Here is a 19,662-nt window from a genome sequence, read left to right as displayed (position 1 = left end):
TCTTAGATGCGTCTGGTAAACGCACTGCCTCGCAAGACAGAGCACACTACGATCAGCTTGAGGCTCTTATGCAACACCTCCCGGAGAAACACAAACTTAAAGCTCATGACCTAATACAGGAGGGAAAGCTCATTACTAACACCTCCATTAAATGTGCCCTCGATGCAGCGGACACTGCTTCTAGAGCTATAAATACTAGTGTCCTGCTTCGCCGTCATGCCTGGCTCAGGATCTCAGGCTTCAAGCCAGAAGTCCAGGCATCCATACTAAATCACCCCTTTGACCAACAACACCTATTTGGGCCAAAGGTGGACGAAGCATTAGAAAAAGGACACAGACACAGCAAAGTCTATGGGGGCATTACAATCCCAGACCCCTAGACGCTCCTTTCGACGTTCGTCCTTTCGTAGCACAGGCAGAGGCTACTCCACCGATAGCGCCTCTACCTCCTACAAGTCCCCTCCTCAAAATACCTTCTCAAAGGGCTACCAAAGGGGTGGATACAGGGGCAACAACAATAAGGGCAGGGGCAAAACCAACACCACCCGTTCTGCCACACCGCCCGCACAATGACTTCCCCTCGCTCCCCCCAGACCATCCCACTCCGGTCGGGGGCAGATTGCGACACTTTATTCACGCCTGGGAGTCCATAACATCGGACAAATGGGTGACCCAAATTATTCGGTCAGGGTACTGTCTCCAGCTAACATCTACCCCACCCAATATCCCACCAAGGCACCGTCCAATGTCACAGGAACATTCCACACTGCTCAAACAGGAGGTAATCTCCCTCCTCCAAAAACAAGCTATAGAGCAGGTCCCCGTCAATCAGCAAAATTTAGGGGTCTACTCTCTGTATTTTCTAATACCGAAAAAAGACGGGACCCTGCGGCCCATTCTGGACCTCCGGCCTCTAAATGCTTACATACATTCAGACCATTTCCACATGGTCACCCTACAACAAGTCCTCCCACTCCTCTGTCAGGGAGACTTTCTCACTCCCTTGGATCTGAAAGACGCATACTTTCATATTCCAATTCACCCTTCTCACAGGAAGTACCTCAGGTTTGTGGTGGACGGTCAGCATTACCAATTCACGGTTCTCCCCTTCGGGGTCACCACCGCACCACGGGTGTTTACCAAATGCCTAGCGGTAGTAGCAGCACACCTCAGACGTCAACATGTTCACGTCTTCCCTTACTTAGACGACTGGCTCATAAAAGCCGCGTCCTACGACCAATGTGTGCAACATACAAACAGCACCATCCAACTGCTCCACCAGCTAGGCTTCACGGTGGACTACCAAAAGTCCCACCTCATACCATCTCACACAAAGCAATAACTCGGGGCCACTATAGACACCTCCAAAGGTATAGCCTATCCCAATTTAGCCAGAATCGCAAGCATACAAGCCTTGCGCCAAACGTTCATTGCTCAGCACTCTCTCCCAGCAAGAGTGTTCATGAAGCTAATAGGGATGATGGCATCTTGCATTTTCATAGTGCCCCATGCAAGACTCCACATGCGTCCACTCCAAGAGTGCCTAGCACGACAGTGGAACCAGGCCCAGGGACAGCTGACGGATCTGGTGTTGGTGGACGGCCGCACGCATCACTCTCTGCAGTGGTGGAACACCACAAACCTTTCCAAAGGGCGGCCGTTCCTGGACCCGGTTCCTCAGGTGATTCTAACAGCGGACGCATCGCTCTCCGGCTGGGGAGCGCACCTCCTACACCTCACAATGCAAGGTCTATGGACGCCACAGCAAAAATCGCTCCACATCAACCATCTGGAGCTCTTGGCGATCTTTCTAGCCCTAAAATCCTTTCAGAAACAGATTTCAGCCAAAGCAGTCCTCATTCGCACAGACAATATGACTGCAATGTATTATATTCAAAAACAGGGGGGGACACACTCTCCCCAGCTCTCCCGCTTAGCCCAGAGCATATGGAGATGGGCAATTCCACAAAACATCTTTCTCCTGGCACAGCACATCCCAGGCATACAAAACACCATGGCAGATCTGCTCAGCAGACAAACGCAACAAATACACGAATGGGAACTGCATCCACAAGTCCTTCGCCCATTCTTTCGCAAGTGGGGGCATCCTCAGATAGACCTCTTCGCCACCCACGAAAACAAAAAATGCCCAAGCTTCGCCGCCAGATACCCACACCCATTGTCCAAAGGCAATGCGATATGGATGAACTGGTCAGGCAGATTTGCATACGCTTTTCCACCTCTCCCACTAATTCCATTAGTGGTCAGGAAACTGCAACAGCACTACCTCACGCTCATTCTGGTAGCCCCAACATGGGCCAGGCAGCCGTGGTACACCACACTATTACAGCTCTCAGTGGTACCACATCAAAAACTGCATCTGTCCCCATGCCTCCTAACCCAGAATCATGGAGAAATCAGGCACCCGGACCCAGCTCAGCTCAACCTTGCGATCTGGCTCCTGAAATCTTAGAATTTGGGTACCTTAACCTTCCCCCTGACTGCATGAATATTATCAAGGAAGCCAGACGTCCTACCACTCGAGCATGCTATGCCGCAAAGTGGAAGAGATTTGTCGTTTACTGCCGCAACAATGCAATCAACCCTTTAGATGCATCCATACAACACATTATATGCTATCTACTCCATCTTCAAAGGTGTAACCTGGCATATTCTTCCATACGCCTACACCTAGCAGCGATTGCTGCTTACCTGCAAAACAGACAGCATTTATCACTGTTCAGGGTGCCCGCTATTAAAGCCTTTATGGAAGGCCTTAAACGCATAATTCCACCCAGGGCACCACCTTCTCCTGTATGGAATCTAAATGTAGTTCTTACAAGGCTAATGGGTCCGCCCTTCGAATCACTGCACAAATGTGAGCTACAGTTCCTCACCTGGAAAACGGCTTTTCTAGTAGCTATCACTTCCCTTAGAAGGGTTAGTGAAATACAAGCGTTCACTATACAGGAACCCTTCTTACAAATACATCACAGCAAAGTGATACTTCGTACTAATCCAAAATTTCTGCCCAAGTTCATTTCCCCCTTCCATCTCAATCAATCGGTGGAATTACCTGTTTTTTTCTCGCAACCTCAGTCTGTTGCGGAAAGGGCTCTACATACACTTGATGTTAAGAGGGCTTTACTGTACTACATACAAAGAACGCAACCTTTCAGGAAGACTAAACAATTGTTTGTCTCCTTCTCTCCACCGCATGAAGGCAACCCCATCTCTAAATCAGGGATAGCTAGGTGGATTGTAAAGTGCATACAAATTTGCTATCAAAAGGCAAAAAGAACATTATCTGTTCCACCTAAAGCCCACTCTACAAGAAAGTTAGGGGCTTCTATGGCTTTTCTAGGGAACATACCCTTAGATGACATCTGCAAAGCAGCCACATGGTCAACACCGCACACCTTCACAAAACATTACTGTGTAGACGTGCACTCCAAGCAACAAGCTAGTGTGGGCCAGGATGTACTAAAGACACTATTTCAAACCGCTGCAACGGATACCGGTGGTCGCCGCTAAGGATGGGTACTGCTATATAATCTATGCACAGTGTACAATCTGCAGCTCATATGCCTCGAACGGAATATGCTACTTACCAGTATGCATCTGTTCTTGGCATGTAGAGCTGCAGAGTTGTACACGCCCGCCCGCCTCCCCGGCTACCTGTATCCGTTCCAGTCTATCTTATTTAGATACAACACACATGGGTTTCTCACTGTTATTACTACGCTCCATCATTTCCCTGCTGGCGAAAAACAATCTGAGGATGGAGCCGAAGCCCATGCGCAGTATGGACCGAAGGAGGAGTCACCGAACTCGTGACTTCCAAAGACTGTCCAAAGAACAAAAACAAACTGCAAACATCCGGGCTCAACACCAGATGGCGATCTATGCACAGTGTACAACTCTGCAGCTCTACATGCCAAGAACAGATGCATACTGGTAAGTAGCATATTCCTTCCTGTTGTTGCTGTCCATGGCTGCTATGACAGGTATTGAATAGCTTTCTGTGGTACCTGGCAGTGATCTTCAGCATACAGAAAATTAACTAAAAATGTCTACTACGACACATTACTTTACTTTCTGTAACCACTATGCACTGGTTAAATGCACAGGCAGACATTGTCTCTCCAATGTCACAGCTTGCTTATCTGCTATACAAAACGTTTAGCTTTCTGCAACCTGAAAGTCGCTGTTGCTCTTTTAAGATGGTTAACTTTCGCTGGCACTTGTCACACATCACAGTGCATTACCCGTCCACAACCAAACTTCCTCTCCTATTACTTTTGTCTTTATGCTTGTCTTTGACCATGTACAGTGCTCTGCAATTTGGACAGGTTTGTACTACAAAAATATGACATATTCATACTTGGCAGCACTAATCGTCACTGTGCCTGCATTGCCAGCAGTACTGACAATTGAAGTATGTATTATGTCACAACATCAGTACATCCTCCCATATTCTTCAGCAACGCTGATAAATTACATTCCTGCTCCATCTTAGCTTTTTTTTAAATTGTCAAATGGTGTTTAACATACACACCATGTTTGATGGCTTTAGGTGGCAGGTTCCCACAAACATGGGTGCAGTTTTGGGTACCAATAGCCATCTTCTACACGGATGTGGGAGAAAGGTGTGTGGAAACCTACCATTAATAAACACACGTAGCATGCACGCAGTAAGATTCGAAGTGTAATTTTATAATCAATAGTTTTGAGGAGCCAAGTGGCTTGAAATGCAGAAGTTTGCATGAGGGTTTATACGTTACAAATCCTATTACTATATATGTTGCAATAGGATACACACCCAATGAGAACCATTTGCTCGGTGAAAGGATAGAGGTTTCCAAGCTTTTACCCAATCATTAATCAAATAATCAAAATAAAAAAATGTACTATTTATGGGCTTTGAAGGAGTCCCATACTCCTTCTTCCAGTATATTGTGTGTCTCCTTTCTTATCTGAATGGTCTCTATCATATTTCCTAGGGCAGCTGCTGTTTCATCAGACAAGTCCTCAATCAATTTGGCCAACTGATTTATCCTATGACTCTTATGTGACACTCCTAGTAGTAGTATTGTATCCGTAGGCCTGTTAGCATTTTACTAACCCAATTAGCCATTCTCTTGTGCCTCATCATTATGACCTTGTTATCTTCATGCACGAGACACTCAGTATCGGCTCAAATGTCAGAATTCAGGGATCCTGAATGTTGTTTTCCCTGGCTAAACGAATGGTTAGACCAGCCCCCCACCCCCCTTAGGGTGTGATATTTCTTTCTCCTCTGAACAAGAGTGCACTGGTACTGGTGGAGTATACCTTGGAACTTTTATTCAATCGATCAATATATTTCACTGGCTAATAATAGATGTTTAGAGGTGATGACTCGGGGATTTGTACTGACTTGGGTCCTATATGTTTATAGGATTGCAGCCATAAAAGGTGGTGGGACTTTGGCCATTTACATGATTGCAGGTCCAGCCTGCAGGGCTTTGTGAAGATAAATGCTGGGAATATTATGTTATGCTATGTTATGTTACGTTAATGTGTAAAGTGTACTTCCCAGTAAGAGGTTATCCTGGCACTGTGCAGGTGTATGAGGCCAGTGCCAGTGATAAGGAGAAGAGTTACTTCAAGAGCCAGGATTCAGATTCTTGCAGAATACAGGAAGAGAGGAGAAGGCTCTGATGTGTATTGTGAGGTCGTTCGACAGTTAAAGAGTGATGTATGAGAAGCCTCGACCTCCGGTTCTGCATCTGTTTTTTGTGTGGGACGTGTGCAGGTACAAGTCCGGTTGAGCAGATGTACCTGGTAGGTTAACAGGAAGGTATGCTTCTGTTCAGGTAGGATGGGCCTGAGTTGTTTAGTGCTTTGAATGTGTGGATGAGGAGCTTGACCTGTGTATCGGGAGCCAGTTGAGTTCCCTCCGGTGTGGTGTGATGTGTGTCCTCCATGGGAGGTTGAAGAGAAGTCTGGCTGCTGTGTTTTGGATGGGCTGCAGCCTTCTTTTGAGATGTTTGGTGATTCTGAAGTAAAGAGAGTTCCAATAGTCCAGCCTACTGGTAATAAGTCATGGGTGACGGGCTTCTTGGTGTTGTCTGGTAGCCAGTTGCAGATCTCCCTCAGCATCCTAAGAGTGTGGAAGCAGGACATGGTGCCGGCGTTAGCCTGCAATGTAGCGGATTCGTCCTCCAATAGGGATGTCTTGCCTTATTTGTGAACCCTTCACCACGCATGATTGGTCCACTTAGGAGAATCACAAAAATGAAAGGTTGGATTGCAACAGTTGTACCAACAAATCTAGGAGATGGTACCTGTAGTATCAATCTTTTTATGGAAGCTAAGTCTGAGGCAAAAAGGACTTTTTTAACCAGGGTGAGGGCTCTTTAGGAGACTGGTATTTTCATTGGCTGGCAAACAGGCTTTTCGGGGTGTGTCGTTTTGGCAGGGTTAGAGAGCCACAGAAAGAGAGGTTAAAGGAGCTAGGTGCCTTGATAAAGTGGATTGTGGGAGGGGGAGAGGTCTAGGGTGTTGATGGGATGGCACAGTCCCAGTATGCTTTGCCTTCTTAGCAAATCTTGAGTCTTTTTCTTTCAGACTGGCTGAAGACCGAGGCCCAGCAGAGACGAGAGCAGCTATTACTTGAGGAACTTGTATCACTGGTCAACCAACGAGATGAGTTGGTGCGGGACCTGGATATTAAGGAGAGACGGTGAGTCCTACTTTTAAGTCAAGGTCTGTGGCACCCACCACTGGGGCCCATGTAGATCGTCTAATATATCTCAAGTGGGCCTGCAGGACTTGCATACGCTCACTTTACCAGTGCACCTCAATGCTACTGCACTCTTGGGTATTCCTGCACAGAGGTTGAATATCTAGTCCACACTCAGCCCTGTCTCTCCACACCTACTCAGTCAGATGTTTTTCCAGTACCTACGGGAGAGGGCATGTACTGATATTTCTTAAATACTTGAGGTGGTTGCTTTAAAATAATTTGGGGCATTTAGACCAGCCCACTATGTCAGTATAGACCATGTCCTCGACTCTTCTGGATCCTAACTTATTAAGAGATCTCCAGTAGAGATCCAGGGATTTCTCTGAATTTAGCAGAGACTGTGGTGCGGTGGCCCTGGGAAAGGCACTAAACTTAATGAAGTGGAAGCCATGTTTGTTATGCCTGTTCGGCAAATTTGTTTTGTTTTGAAGAGACAACCTTCGCCAGCAGGAGTTTCTTTCATGAAAATGAAAAAAACAATGGCCCTAAGCTGCCTCTCAGGAGCAGGGTTCCCTGTAATCTCACATTAGTGAGAACTCCCTTTCACCAAAGTACAAAAACGTATACACCAGCAAATGTAATTGCTGAAGTACACTCTTGTGCTATGTGCTGTTGCACATTTATGCTAAGTGTCTTTTGTGCCTGATAGTGCCTCCACATAAGTCACTGTAGCCCTTATCACTATCTCTACAGGTCTTTTAATATGTTTGTGAGGAGTAAAGTTCACAGACTTAGAGACTGTGGTGCTTATTTATAAGCCCCTTGCGCCGCTGGCGAATCACTTTTTGTGACTCTCAGGTGGTGCAGGAGCCTGCTCCATATTTACCAGGCAACACTAAGTAACTATTTTTGGTTTAATGCTGCCTTGTAAATATCGTTCACTTTAACGCAGTTTTCTGCATTAAAAGGGCGTGCAAAAGGGGGGAGGAGTAAGGGAGGCACAATGAAGAGAAATATCTGTTCGAGGCATATGAGCTGCAGATTATACACTGTGCATAGATCGCCATCTGGTGTTGGGCCCGTATGTTTGCAGTTTGTTTTTCCTCTTGGAAAGTCTTTGGGAGTCACGAGGTCGGTGACTCCTCCTCTGGTTAGTATTGCCCATGGGCTTCGGCTCCATCCTCAGATTGTTTTTTTCAGACATCGGGCTCGGATGTAATACTTCGCGCTCCGGTTCCGAACTTCCCAGTTCACCGATCGACGCACAAATCCTCGCTCATCGAGCTTCTTCAAAGATATAAATCATCTTACTCATCTTCTCTCGGCACTTCTTCGATTCCGGTAGTCAACGGCGGCCTTCGGGCCTATTCCGGCTCCGGTCTCGGCTGATGGAAAGAACTCCCTTCAAGAGGTGCCCTAGATGTGGGTCCAAGTTTCCCCACACTGATCTCAATGAGGTGTGCAACCTCTGCCTCTCCCCAGAACACGAGGCCCGAGACTGTCCCGCCTGCAAGTCTTTTCGCTCAAAAAAAACCGTGCGAAATCGACGGGCTAGACGCAACATGGCGCACTCCTCGACCTCCACTCCAGTCGACATCTTCGGGGACGACGTCGAAGCTCCGGGACAGCAGGACATAGAACAGGAGGACGACGACCTTGTCAGCGCTTCCGAGGCCGACGACTCAGATGTGGAGGACATCACCCCGGTTCAGCGGGTCGTGAGTACAATTCCCCCTCCCACGCCCACGCCGATACCGAAAAAGGCTTTGGTCACACCTTCGCCTCCGGGCCTAGGCAAGACCAAGGACATTGCTTCTCACACCCCACCTTCAGGCCCGGTAAAGAAGCCTATTAAGCCTTCCGGCAGCTCGGGCTCGAGCCAGCCGTTCACCGGTGCCGAGAAACACCCTTCGGCACCGAAGAAAAAATCGGCCTCCACCTTCACACCGAACCCGGCACCGAAGTCTTCGGTGTCAAAACCTGCTCCTCCAGCGCCGACCAAACATCACAAGACCCTCGGCACCGACACTCCCATGCCGAGACCTGCTTCGGCACCGACCAAAGGAGGTCCCAAGGAAGCACGGCTTCGACAAACCAAAAGCCGTCGGTCCCGTAACCTTTGGCGCCGACCGAACAACCGGTGTCACAGGAGCTCTTCACACCGGATCATTTGCAAAAAACCCTCACTAAGGATCCAAAGACCGGACACTTGACATTGTCTTAAAAAAAGAGACACTTGGACAAGCCAGCTCCACCTCCACCTCCAAAGAGAAAGGACATTGCTACCTCTCCTTTCAGGGTGCCTTCCCCACCTCCTCCTCCACCCCCTCCACCTCATCGTTCCCCCACCTTGTCTCCTGTCCCAGACGATTTGGGGGACCCTTACTATGATCCAGCAGATGTGCCACAGGATCCCACCCCTACTGGATCTCCAGACCCATGGGATGATTATAACAATCCGGACATCCCAGATGTCCCACAGGATGACCTTTATCCATCTAGGCCATCCCCTCCTGAAGATTCCCTCGGTTTTCACCATTTGTTACAACGGGCGGCACACTACCACGGGGTGGAGTTACATACCGACCCAGTGGAGGAGGATTTTCTACTAGACACCTTTGACGATACACATAGGTCCACTGCCCTTCTACCTATGTTAAAGGGCGTAATTAAACATGCCCTTGAGGTTTTTAAAGACCCAGTCAGGGCCAGGGTCCTAAACCCTCGGATAGAGAAGAAATACAAAGCCGCCCCCACAGACCCTTCTTACATTAAAGGCCCTGCACCATTAGATTCCCTAGTGGTATCTACAGCCCGGAAGCGCTCAAATTCTCAGGCGTCAAGAGTCCCAGCTCCTAGATGCGTCACGGAAGCGCACTGCGTCACAAGCGGCCAATATATGGCGTATTGCCAATACGCAAGCACTGTTGGCCCGATACGACAGGGCGCATTATGATGAGCTAGAGACCATCATGCACCATCTCCATGAAAAGTACAAGACTAGGGCTAATGAACTTATCCAAGAGGGAAAAACAATAACCAATACCTCAATACGATGTGCCCTAGATGCAGCAGATACAGCCTCCAGGGCCATAAACACCAGTGTTCTTCTACGTCGCCATGCCTGGCTCAGGGTTTCAGGGTTTAAACCAGAGGTTCAAGCCTCTATATTAAATCACCCATTTGACCAAGATCATCTATTTGGCCCTAAAGTAGACGAAGCCCTTGAAAAAATGAAAAAAGATACAGACACAGCAAAATCTATGGGAGCCCTGCAAACACAGACTCCCAGGCGCTCCTTTCGCCGTTCTTCCTTTCAGGGCACGGGCAGAGGCTACTCCTCGGACAGTGCATCCACGTCCTATAAATCCCCTCCTCAATCTACCTTCACGAAGGGTTATCAAAGAGGCGGATACAGAGGCAATAATAATAAGGGCAGAGGCAAAACAAATACCGCCCGCTCTGCCACACCTCCTGCCCAATGACTTTCCCCCGCTCCCTCCAGACCATTCCACTCCGGCAGACTACAACATTTCCTTCACGTCTGGGAGACAATCACCTCAGACAGATGGGTGACACAAATTATTCAGTCAGGGTATTGCCTAGAATTAACATTTATTCCACCCAGGCACCGCCCTATGTCGCAAGAACATACTGCGCTACTAACACAAGAGGTGATCTCCCTCCTGCAAAAAAGAGCAATAGAGCAGGTCCCCATAAATCAACAAAATTTAGGGGTCTATTCCCTGTACTTTCTAATTCCAAAGACGGACGAGACCCTACGACCTATCTTAGATCTCAGACCTCTAAACACCTACATTCATTCAGACCATTTTCACATGGTAACCCTCCAACAGGTTCTTCCACTTCTCTCCCAGAACAATTTTCTCACCACTCTGGACTTGAAAGACGCGTACTTTCACATCCCAGTACACCAGTCTCACAGAAAGTACCTCAGGTTTGTGGTAGACGGACAACACTACCAGTTCAAGGTGCTCCCGTTCGGGGTAACAACAGCACCAAGGGTTTTCACCAAGTGCCTGGCTGCACACCTCAGAAGACAGCACATTCACGTCTTCCCCTATCTGGACGATTGGCTGATAAAAGCCACATCCTACCAACAATGTGTGCAACATACCGCCGCTACGGTCCAACTACTTCACCAGCTAGGTTTCACAGTGAACCATCAAAAATACCACCTGGTACCATCACACACAAAACAATATCTCGGAGCCACCATAGACACCTCGAAAGCCATAGCCTATCCCAATCCTGCCAGGATTGCAAAAATACAGGCGCTGCGTCAAAAATTCCTATGTCAACACTCTCTCCCAGCAAGAGTGTTTATGCAGCTCATAGGGATGATGGCCTCTTGCATCTTTATAGTGCCCCATGCAAGACTCCAAATGCGTCCACTCCAAGAGTGCTTGGCGCGCCAGTGGAACCAGGCCCAGGGGCAACTGACAGATCTGGTGTTGGTAGACGGTCGCACCCATCGCTCTCTGCAGTGGTGGAACACCACAAACCTTTCCAGAGGTCGACCGTTCCTGGACCCGGTCCCACAAATAATCCTAACGGCAGATGCATCGCTCTCCGGCTGGGGAGCTCATCTGTTACATCTCACAGCACAGGGCACATGGACGCCGCTACAGAAGTTACTCCACATCAACCATCTGGAGTTACTGGCGATCTTCCTCGCCCTAAAATCTTTCCAGGCGCAGATTTCAGGCAAGGCAGTCCTCATTCGCACAGACAACATGACTGCCATGTACTACATTCAAAAACAGGGGGGCACACACTCTCCACAGCTCTCTCAGTTAGCACAGAGCATATGGAGATGGGCAATCCCACAAAAGATTTTTCTCCTAGCCCAACACGTCCCAGGAGTACAAAACACCGTGGCAGATCTGCTAAGCAGACAGACACAGCAGATCCACGAGTGGGAACTTCATCCACAGGTTCTTCACCCGTTCTTTCAGAAGTGGGGGCATCCACACATAGACCTATTCGCCACCCACGAAAACAAAAAATGCCCAAGCTTCGCCGCCAGATATCCACACCCATTGTCCGAAGGCAATGCGATATGGATGAACTGGTCAAACAAATTTGCATACGCTTTTCCACCTCTCCCACTAATTCCATTAGTGGTGCGAAAGCTACAGCAGCATTCCCTAACTCTGATCCTAGTAGCTCCAACATGGGCCAGACAACCGTGGTACACCACACTGCTGGAACTCTCAGTAGTACCACACCAAAAGCTACGCCTCTCGCCATGCCTCCTAACCCAGAACCATGGAGAGATCAGGCATCCGGACCCAGCTCAACTCAACCTTGCGATCTGGCTCCTGAGGTCCTAGAATTTGGATACCTTAACCTTCCCCCTGATTGCATGAACATTATCAGGGAAGCTAGACGCCCTACTACTAGGGCGTGCTATGCAGCAAAGTAGAAAAGATTTGTTGTTTATTGCCACAACAACGCAATCAATCCTTTAATTGTATCCATACAGCACATTATATGTTATTTACTCCATTTACAAAGGTGTAAACTAGCATATACCTCCATTCGGTTACACCTCGCTGCAATTGCTTCCTATTTACAAAATAGGCAGCACCTCTCACTTTTCAAAGTGCCTGCCATCAAAGCCTTTATGGAAGGCCTCAAAAGAGTAATTCCACCCAGAGTGCCACCCTCACCTGTTTGGAACTTGAATATAGTCCTCACACGATTAATGGGACCCCCTTTCGAACCATTACATAAGTGCGAGCTGCAATTTCTCACATGGAAAACAGCTTTTCTAGTGGCCATCACTTCCCTCAGAAGAGTTAGTGAAATACAGGCACTCACTATACAGGAACCTTTTCTTCAGATGCACCACAACAAGGTTGTACTCCGCACCAATCCCAAATTTCTACCCAAAGTCATTTCTCCATTCCATCTAAACCAGTCGGTAGAATTACCAGTCTTTTTCTCGCAACCCCAAACAGTTGCGGAAAGAGCCTTACACACACTGGATGTTAAAAGGGCTTTACTTTACTACATCCAGAGAACACAACCTTTCAGAAAAGCCAAACAGCTATTTGTTTCCTTCTCCCCACTACATAAAGGCAACCCTATTTCCAAATCAGGGATAGCTAGGTGGATTGTAAAATGCATACAGATTTGCTACCACAAAGCAAAATTAACGCTATCGGTTCCCCCTAAAGCCCACTATACAAGGAAGATAGGGGCTTCTATGGCTTTCCTAGGGAACATACCACTAGATGACATCTGCAAAGCAGCAACATGGTCAACACCGCACACCTTCACAAAACATTACTGTGTAGATGTGCAAACCAAGCAACAAGCTAGTGTGGACCAAGCTGTACTGAAAACACTGTTTCAAACAACTGCAACGGATGCCGGTGGTCGCCGCTAGGGTTGGGTACTGCTATATAATCTATGCACAGTGTATAATCTGCAGCTCATATGCCTCGAACGGAATATGCTACTTACCAGTATGCATCTGTTCTTGGCATGTAGAGCTGCAGATCTATACACGCCCACCCGCCTCCCCGGCTACCTGTATCCGTTCCAGTCTATCTTATTTAGATACAATACACATGGGTTTCTTTACTGTTACTACTACGCTCCATCTTTCCCTGCTGGCGAAAAACAATCTGAGGATGGAGCCGAAGCCCATGCGCAATACTAACCAGAGGAGGAGTCACCGACCTCGTGACTCCCAAAGACTTTCCAAGAGGAAAAACAAACTGCAAACATCCGGGCCCAACACCAGATGGCGATCTATGCACAGTGTATAGATCTGCAGCTCTACATGCCAAGAACAGATGCATACTGGTAAGTAGCATATGCCTTATTTCTCCTTGTTTTTTTTTCTATGTGTGCTACATTCTGCAGCACACATAGCAAGAAGAAAAGGCCTCTTGTGATTGTTTTTGTGCAGGATGGTTTCCCTTCCTGCACAAAAATAATCATCCTGCCTGCGTTGGTGCATGGCAGCCCATTGTGCTCCAGTGCAGGAGAAAAGGACAGGAATGCACCGTATCTGATAGATATGGGGCATTCATGCCCTTTTCTTTTGCCGTAGGGCAGCGCAGCACGAAGGCTGTGGTGCTGCCCTACAGCAAAAACTCATAAATGAGGCCCTGGTGTGTACCACACCAGGGAATAGAACTCTGAGCAAACTCCCGTGCAAGCATTTTACTTTATCTTCTTTTTTTTTTTTTTTTTTTGTCCTCATGCGCCGCTTTCCACCCGTTCTTTCTTGTACCGCCCTAGGGTGTAGTTTATCTTATAATTCAAGAGACTTGCTAGACGGAAAGCAGAAAAGAGAGAAGATACAAGATCCTCACTCAAAACTTCCAAGCAATAATTCTCCAGAAGATAAAAAAGCAACTTAATCATAGGACTGGATTTCCAACATTACAATTATTCAAATCTAAAGAAAAGTCTTACCCAACCCATCACCCATAATGATCAAAAAATAACAACCAAAATCTATGCTTCTTTTTCAGGGGAACTACCATGTCCAGTTTGCCAATGTCTCTCATAGCTCTAATCCACATCAAATCAGTAGGGGGGTCAGGAGAAACCCAAAGTTTACAGATTTCCCGGCGGGCCAACAATATAGCGTAGAACACCAACTTTGTACTGTCATCCAAGCCCTTAGCTTGTAGATCCAATCTACCTGTAATAATATTTTCAGGGCTTACCTCAATCTTTTGCTTGAGAATAACTGACAAACAGTTACTTACATCGTCCCAAAAGATCTTGATCGCTGGACACGTTACAAACATGTGGATATCATCTTCATTTAAACTGTGACATTTAGGGCATCTTACATTACCGCCATCTTTAAATTTTGCCAGCCGTTTTGGAGACCAATAAGCCCTGTGGAGAGTGAACAAGTGATTTCTTCTTAAATTCGCAGGTTTCACCAATTTATATAGTATCAACATAGTTACTTGCCATTGGTCTTCTGTCGCAATCCTCGGCAAGCTCTCTCCCCAAAGAATTTCCGGCAGTAGAAAGGGTCCATCTTCCAGTTCAATTATAGCCCAATACCACATGGCCACTTCTTTTTTAAAGCAGCCTTCCGAGGCCAGTTTCTCCTCAAAGTCATTATGGCGTCCAATAAGATGGTTTTTCCCAATAGCCCAACTTTGAATCTGGAGATATTTGAATTTAGAGAACTTTGAGCCCCAACTTAGATCACATTCAGACCATGGCAACAAATATCCATCAACAAATAGCTCCCCCCATTTCTGGGGGCCTTCTGTTTTTAAAGTCTTAGCCAATGCGTCATCTGACCAGCTTGGAGCGCCCGGAGTTTCCCAGATTGGTGCATTCACGCTAAAGTATGGAATTTTTGTGGCCCGTCTAACCCGATACCAAACCATAGCCAGGTCCCTTAAAACCTTCAATCTGACTTTTTTGAAAAATTTTGGGTCGGAAAATTTGTACATAAAGCCAACCTGTTTGACCCCCTCAATACTTAACAATATCGAAAGTAGTTCCCCTATCACTGAGCTACCTGGAGTTCCCAATAGCATTCTATAGTTTTTAAGCAAAAAAGCCCAAGAATAAATTTGAAAGTCCGGAGCTGCCAATGCTCCCTTAATATGTTTCCTCCTTATCTTCTTCCATGATAACCTAGACCCCTTAGAAGACCAAATAAATGACCCAATCTCACTTTGCAGCCTTGCCAAACCCTTTTTCTCAAACATCAAAGGAATGGAATCAAATAAAAAAGTTAACTTAGGCAGCACTACCATCTTAATCAAGTTAACTCGACCAAAAATAGTGAGTGGGAGATGGCTCCAGCCTTTCATTAGAGTAGAAATATCTTTCCTAATTTTTGCCAAATTGATTTTTGCAATTTGTGAAATATCCTGTGTTATTTGAACACCCAAATATCTGATCTGTTTTTTCGTAGTTATAGAATCTGTTGCCAGATTCCAAGACATAATATCCGTTTTATCCGTGTTCAGTCGATAACCTGAAACCAATCCAAAATTATTTGTGATTGTTTCTATCGTAGGCAATGCTTGATTCAAGTCTGATGTTAAAATAACTATATCGTCAGCATAGAGCCCAATCTTCCTAATCCAGCCCTGAAATCTAAAAGAAGGAATGTCCTCTGTCTCCCTAATTCTACAGGCTAACGGTTCAATATATAGGTCGAACAAAAGAGGGAATAGGGGACAGCCCTGTCTCGTTCCCCTCATTACCTTAATACTTTTGGTTAGAACTCCATTTACTAATATTCTTGAGGTAGGAGATTGATATAGAGATAGTAGAGATTGACTAAAGTTTTTCCCCAATCTAAGGTGCATAATTACAGCCTTTAAAAAAGTCCAATTTACATGATCAAAAGCCTTAGCAGCGTCTAAAGCAATAATCGCCAAAGGAAGCTTTCGATCAATCGCGACATCAATGCTTGTTATTAAAGAGAAAGTTAATTCTTTAAGAAACCTACCTTTAATAAACCCCTTCTGGTCTTCATGAACTATACTGGGGATCACCTTAGCCAACCTATCTGCTAAAATTTTTGCATAAAGTTTATAATCACTATTTAAAAGTGAAATTGGTCTGTATGAATCCATATACCTTGGTGATTTCCCAGGTTTAGGGATAACAATAATATTAACTTGATTCCAAGAGGCAGGAAGCTCTACATTACCTCGAAAAACCCCATTAAATACCTTTAATAATAACGGTGATAAGCTGCTAGATAGAACTTTATACACCTCCACCGGAAGACCATCTGGACCTGGTGCCTTGCCCTTCTTCGCTGATTTAATAACCAGGTCTAGTTCCCCTTGATAGATCTCTTGATCCATCATATTTTGTAGATCATCAGTCAAAGGTTGTAAAAATTTTAACCACTCGTCTATCGCTTTCAAATCGGGGAGCAGATCTTCCCTGTATACCTCTGCGTAATAATTAAAGAAGGCGTCCACCATATCCTTGGTCTCTGTCACAATATCACCTGATGGTTCTACTTTTACTTCTTTACTTATATTCCTGATCTTAAGCATTTTACTTTATCTCTTGTCACTTTTTTCACACATTCAAGACGATAGTCCCTCGCTAGGCCCTATTCGTACACCTCGGTAGAACACAGGATGGAGGATCTTGTTATTAAGTGCCTGAACACCCCTTACCATATATCTGTGCCATATATACAAAAATGCTCTTTGTTGAACTTGGCCATCACTGTTGGGATTTATTAATATATTTCTGCACTTTTTAACACAAGCATATAATCTCTGAAATGCAATGTAACTTCTGTACCCAGAAAGAAAAGGTGATTGGGTTGAGGTGATAGGGTTGGATAGGATCAGAGATATTAGTGGCGGCAAAGTAGGTGAAAGGGTGTGTGTCTTTCTTCATGAAGAGCTGACAAAGATTCTTTATAGTCCCTGTGCTAATTCATCAAAGTTACCTAGTCATAATGTTCCTAATGAAGGCAGTCCCCATCCTGCATTCCCCTTCCAATAAGCTCTTATCCAAATAGGCAATGTTTGTACTTACTTCTGAATGTTAGCTACTACAAGTGTTATCTTTGGTTGTGACAAAGTGTGGTTTCTTTCACAAAATGTAAGTTATTTTAAGCTTCCTATGTTTGTTTGTTGGTTGTAGTACCTTAGACCTACTGTTTGAGCAGTAATTTAATTGATCTAACTCCCATCACACTCTTCTTCTACATAACATTTTCCTTCTGTTTTTCTCACATGAGTATTAGCAGAATTATTAAGTCGTATTACTTAATCAGCTCTGCAATGGGGACATGTCTTAGGATCTCAGTACATGAACTCTCAGCTCGAATTTACTGTGAATTTAGTTGAATATTGGTCACTTCTTGAGATCCTTTGTTTCCTACAGGGAGCCTGACTGTACTTTGTTTTTCCTGCTCTGTAGGGCAGTAGAAGAGGATGAGCGTCTAGAGCGGGGCTTGGAGCTGAGGCGCAGGAAATACAGCAAAAAAGAAAAGTGCCGGATCAGCTAAAGCAGCCATGCTTTTCCCTTTCTGGGGAAAACCACCAGTAGAGCAAACTGAGAATCAAATTTGAATGTGGCCATAAGTACTCTTGCTGTACCCCTATCAACCGAGGATTTGTAGATTAATGCTTCTACAATGAACTCTAGGTGCCGTAATGGGTAGGGTAACAAGTAGACCATATGGTCTCTGTGGTCTTGTTCTTCTGTCACTTTCTTTAAAACCCCACGCTATGTACTTACCACACCAATCATAGAGGCTGGGGACAGTAAAAGCAAAAAACCATGTCTTCCAATCCTAAGTGTACCAAGAGGCGCAACGTCCATACAACAATCCCATGCAACCCAACATATACCAACCAGCGACAGTGACAGCTCCACCACCTATTAAGCTACTGCCTGCAACCTTAAACAACCAACTGTAAATAACCGCCACTTTGTTTAGCCTTAACACTCACTGGCCAGTGAGACTAGGAACCCTAAAGCCATAAAGTCACCTTCTGTACCACCCTTCTGACCAAGAACATGACGACCTTAACACCACCTCATAAGGCCCTAACGCTTCTAGAGGCAATTACAGTATAAAGTCACCAAATGCCGCTCTGTCCCTAGGAACTATTTTATCCACAGTCATAGCACCACCTCCAGTTGCTGTGTCCCCACCAGTCATGGGTTCCACTGCCATCAACCACCTTCTTCACTCTTATCAACAGTGAAACCAGCCATAACACCAATTCCTGCAAATCCACTTCCTGCAACCTGCCTCCTACTAATGAAAGACAGCTACTAATTTCTACTGTCCAACTACCACTGATCGGTGGAACAACAGCTGGGCTACCACTCCATCCAAAGATAAATAAATATGGGACACCACTTTGTTAAAGTCCATCCACACCAACCAGAGGAAACACATCTGCATCACCTTCTTCAGCCTTATTCCTATGAACGTGAGAGGTCCAAAAGCATCCATTAAGCTACTCCAAGTGCCAGAATATTCCAACTGTTTTCACTTGAATTTTCCAATGGCCAAGATGGCAGTTTTTAACCGGATAAAAGTGGGTGGGGTGGAGAAGTGAAAAAACACACTACGGGAGTAAAAGAAATATAGCTAGTGTCAGGAAGTGTGTAGGACATCTTTGAGGGCTGACATATTTTTGCAATTTTATAAATCACCAATATTGCCGAAGGCTTTTAGAATTCATGCCCTTTTGAATCCTTTTCCCGTCCGTTTTTACTCCACTATTACAATAGGGGTTAACAAAATATCTTGAATGGATGAGAAATTAATGTATTCTTGAAATGGATTTTCCATGGTCCTTCATTACACATTTGAACTGCCTCATCCTTCCTACGGGGGAGATCTGTGCTCATTTCGCACCAAGCAAACTGTCTTATCTATAGTCTTTCCCCTCTACGCCGTCTCTCACTTTAGCTATGATCTCCAACTTTCCAAGCTAGGCCATGTGCTCTCCACAGTTTCTCTCTTCTCCAGTTATTTCCCAAAATGGCTCCTTCTCCAGAACTGCACTGTGTTCTTACTTTCCTGCAGCAGACATTGTATACACTTGCTCTTCCCTACATACTGTATACCTCCAGCCGGCGTGATCCTTGTATCCTTAGGGGCGAACGCACAAGCATACAGGCAGTTGTAGAAGATCCATTTGCAAGCTACTTCAAGAGAGCATGGTTGATGTTTTAGATCATGGAAGGCAGCTAGTCAAAGTAAAAGAACTGCTTTCCACGCAGATATCTTCCATCATAAACGCCTTTGCCAAGGACAGTGTACCACACAACACAATAAAATCAGCACAGTGGTGTGATCCCACCACTCAATGGATTCCTATATCCAGGAAAAAGCCATCTCGTGCAGACAAATGATAATGTTGCTTTGAAATGATTTACAAACTTCAGAGTTTTAAGTTTATTTA

The 19,662-nt window shown here is 45.7% G+C and overlaps 1 protein-coding gene across 10 annotated transcripts in view; it reads left to right on the top strand.

Moving 5' to 3' along the window:
- Nucleotides 1–18,827, top strand: part of EHBP1L1 (EH domain binding protein 1 like 1) — a 262,674-nt gene extending 243,847 nt beyond the window's left edge. For all 10 annotated transcript variants that reach the window (XM_085625832.1, XM_085625831.1, XM_085625828.1 and 7 more), the window contains 2 exons: nt 6,613–6,727; nt 17,657–18,827. In XM_085625832.1, coding sequence (XP_085481958.1) covers nt 6,613–6,727; nt 17,657–17,744 — 203 coding nt within the window. In that variant the 3' untranslated portion in view covers nt 17,745–18,827. The remainder of the gene's footprint in view (nt 1–6,612; nt 6,728–17,656) is intronic.
- Nucleotides 18,828–19,662: the final 835 nt, after the last annotated feature.

Source organism: Triturus cristatus, chromosome 9 (genome assembly GCF_964204655.1).
Source record: "Triturus cristatus chromosome 9, aTriCri1.1, whole genome shotgun sequence".
Lineage (NCBI taxonomy): Eukaryota > Metazoa > Chordata > Amphibia > Caudata > Salamandridae > Triturus > Triturus cristatus.
Note: the sequence above shows the minus strand (reverse complement) of the source record. Positions and strands in the feature narration are given on the sequence as shown.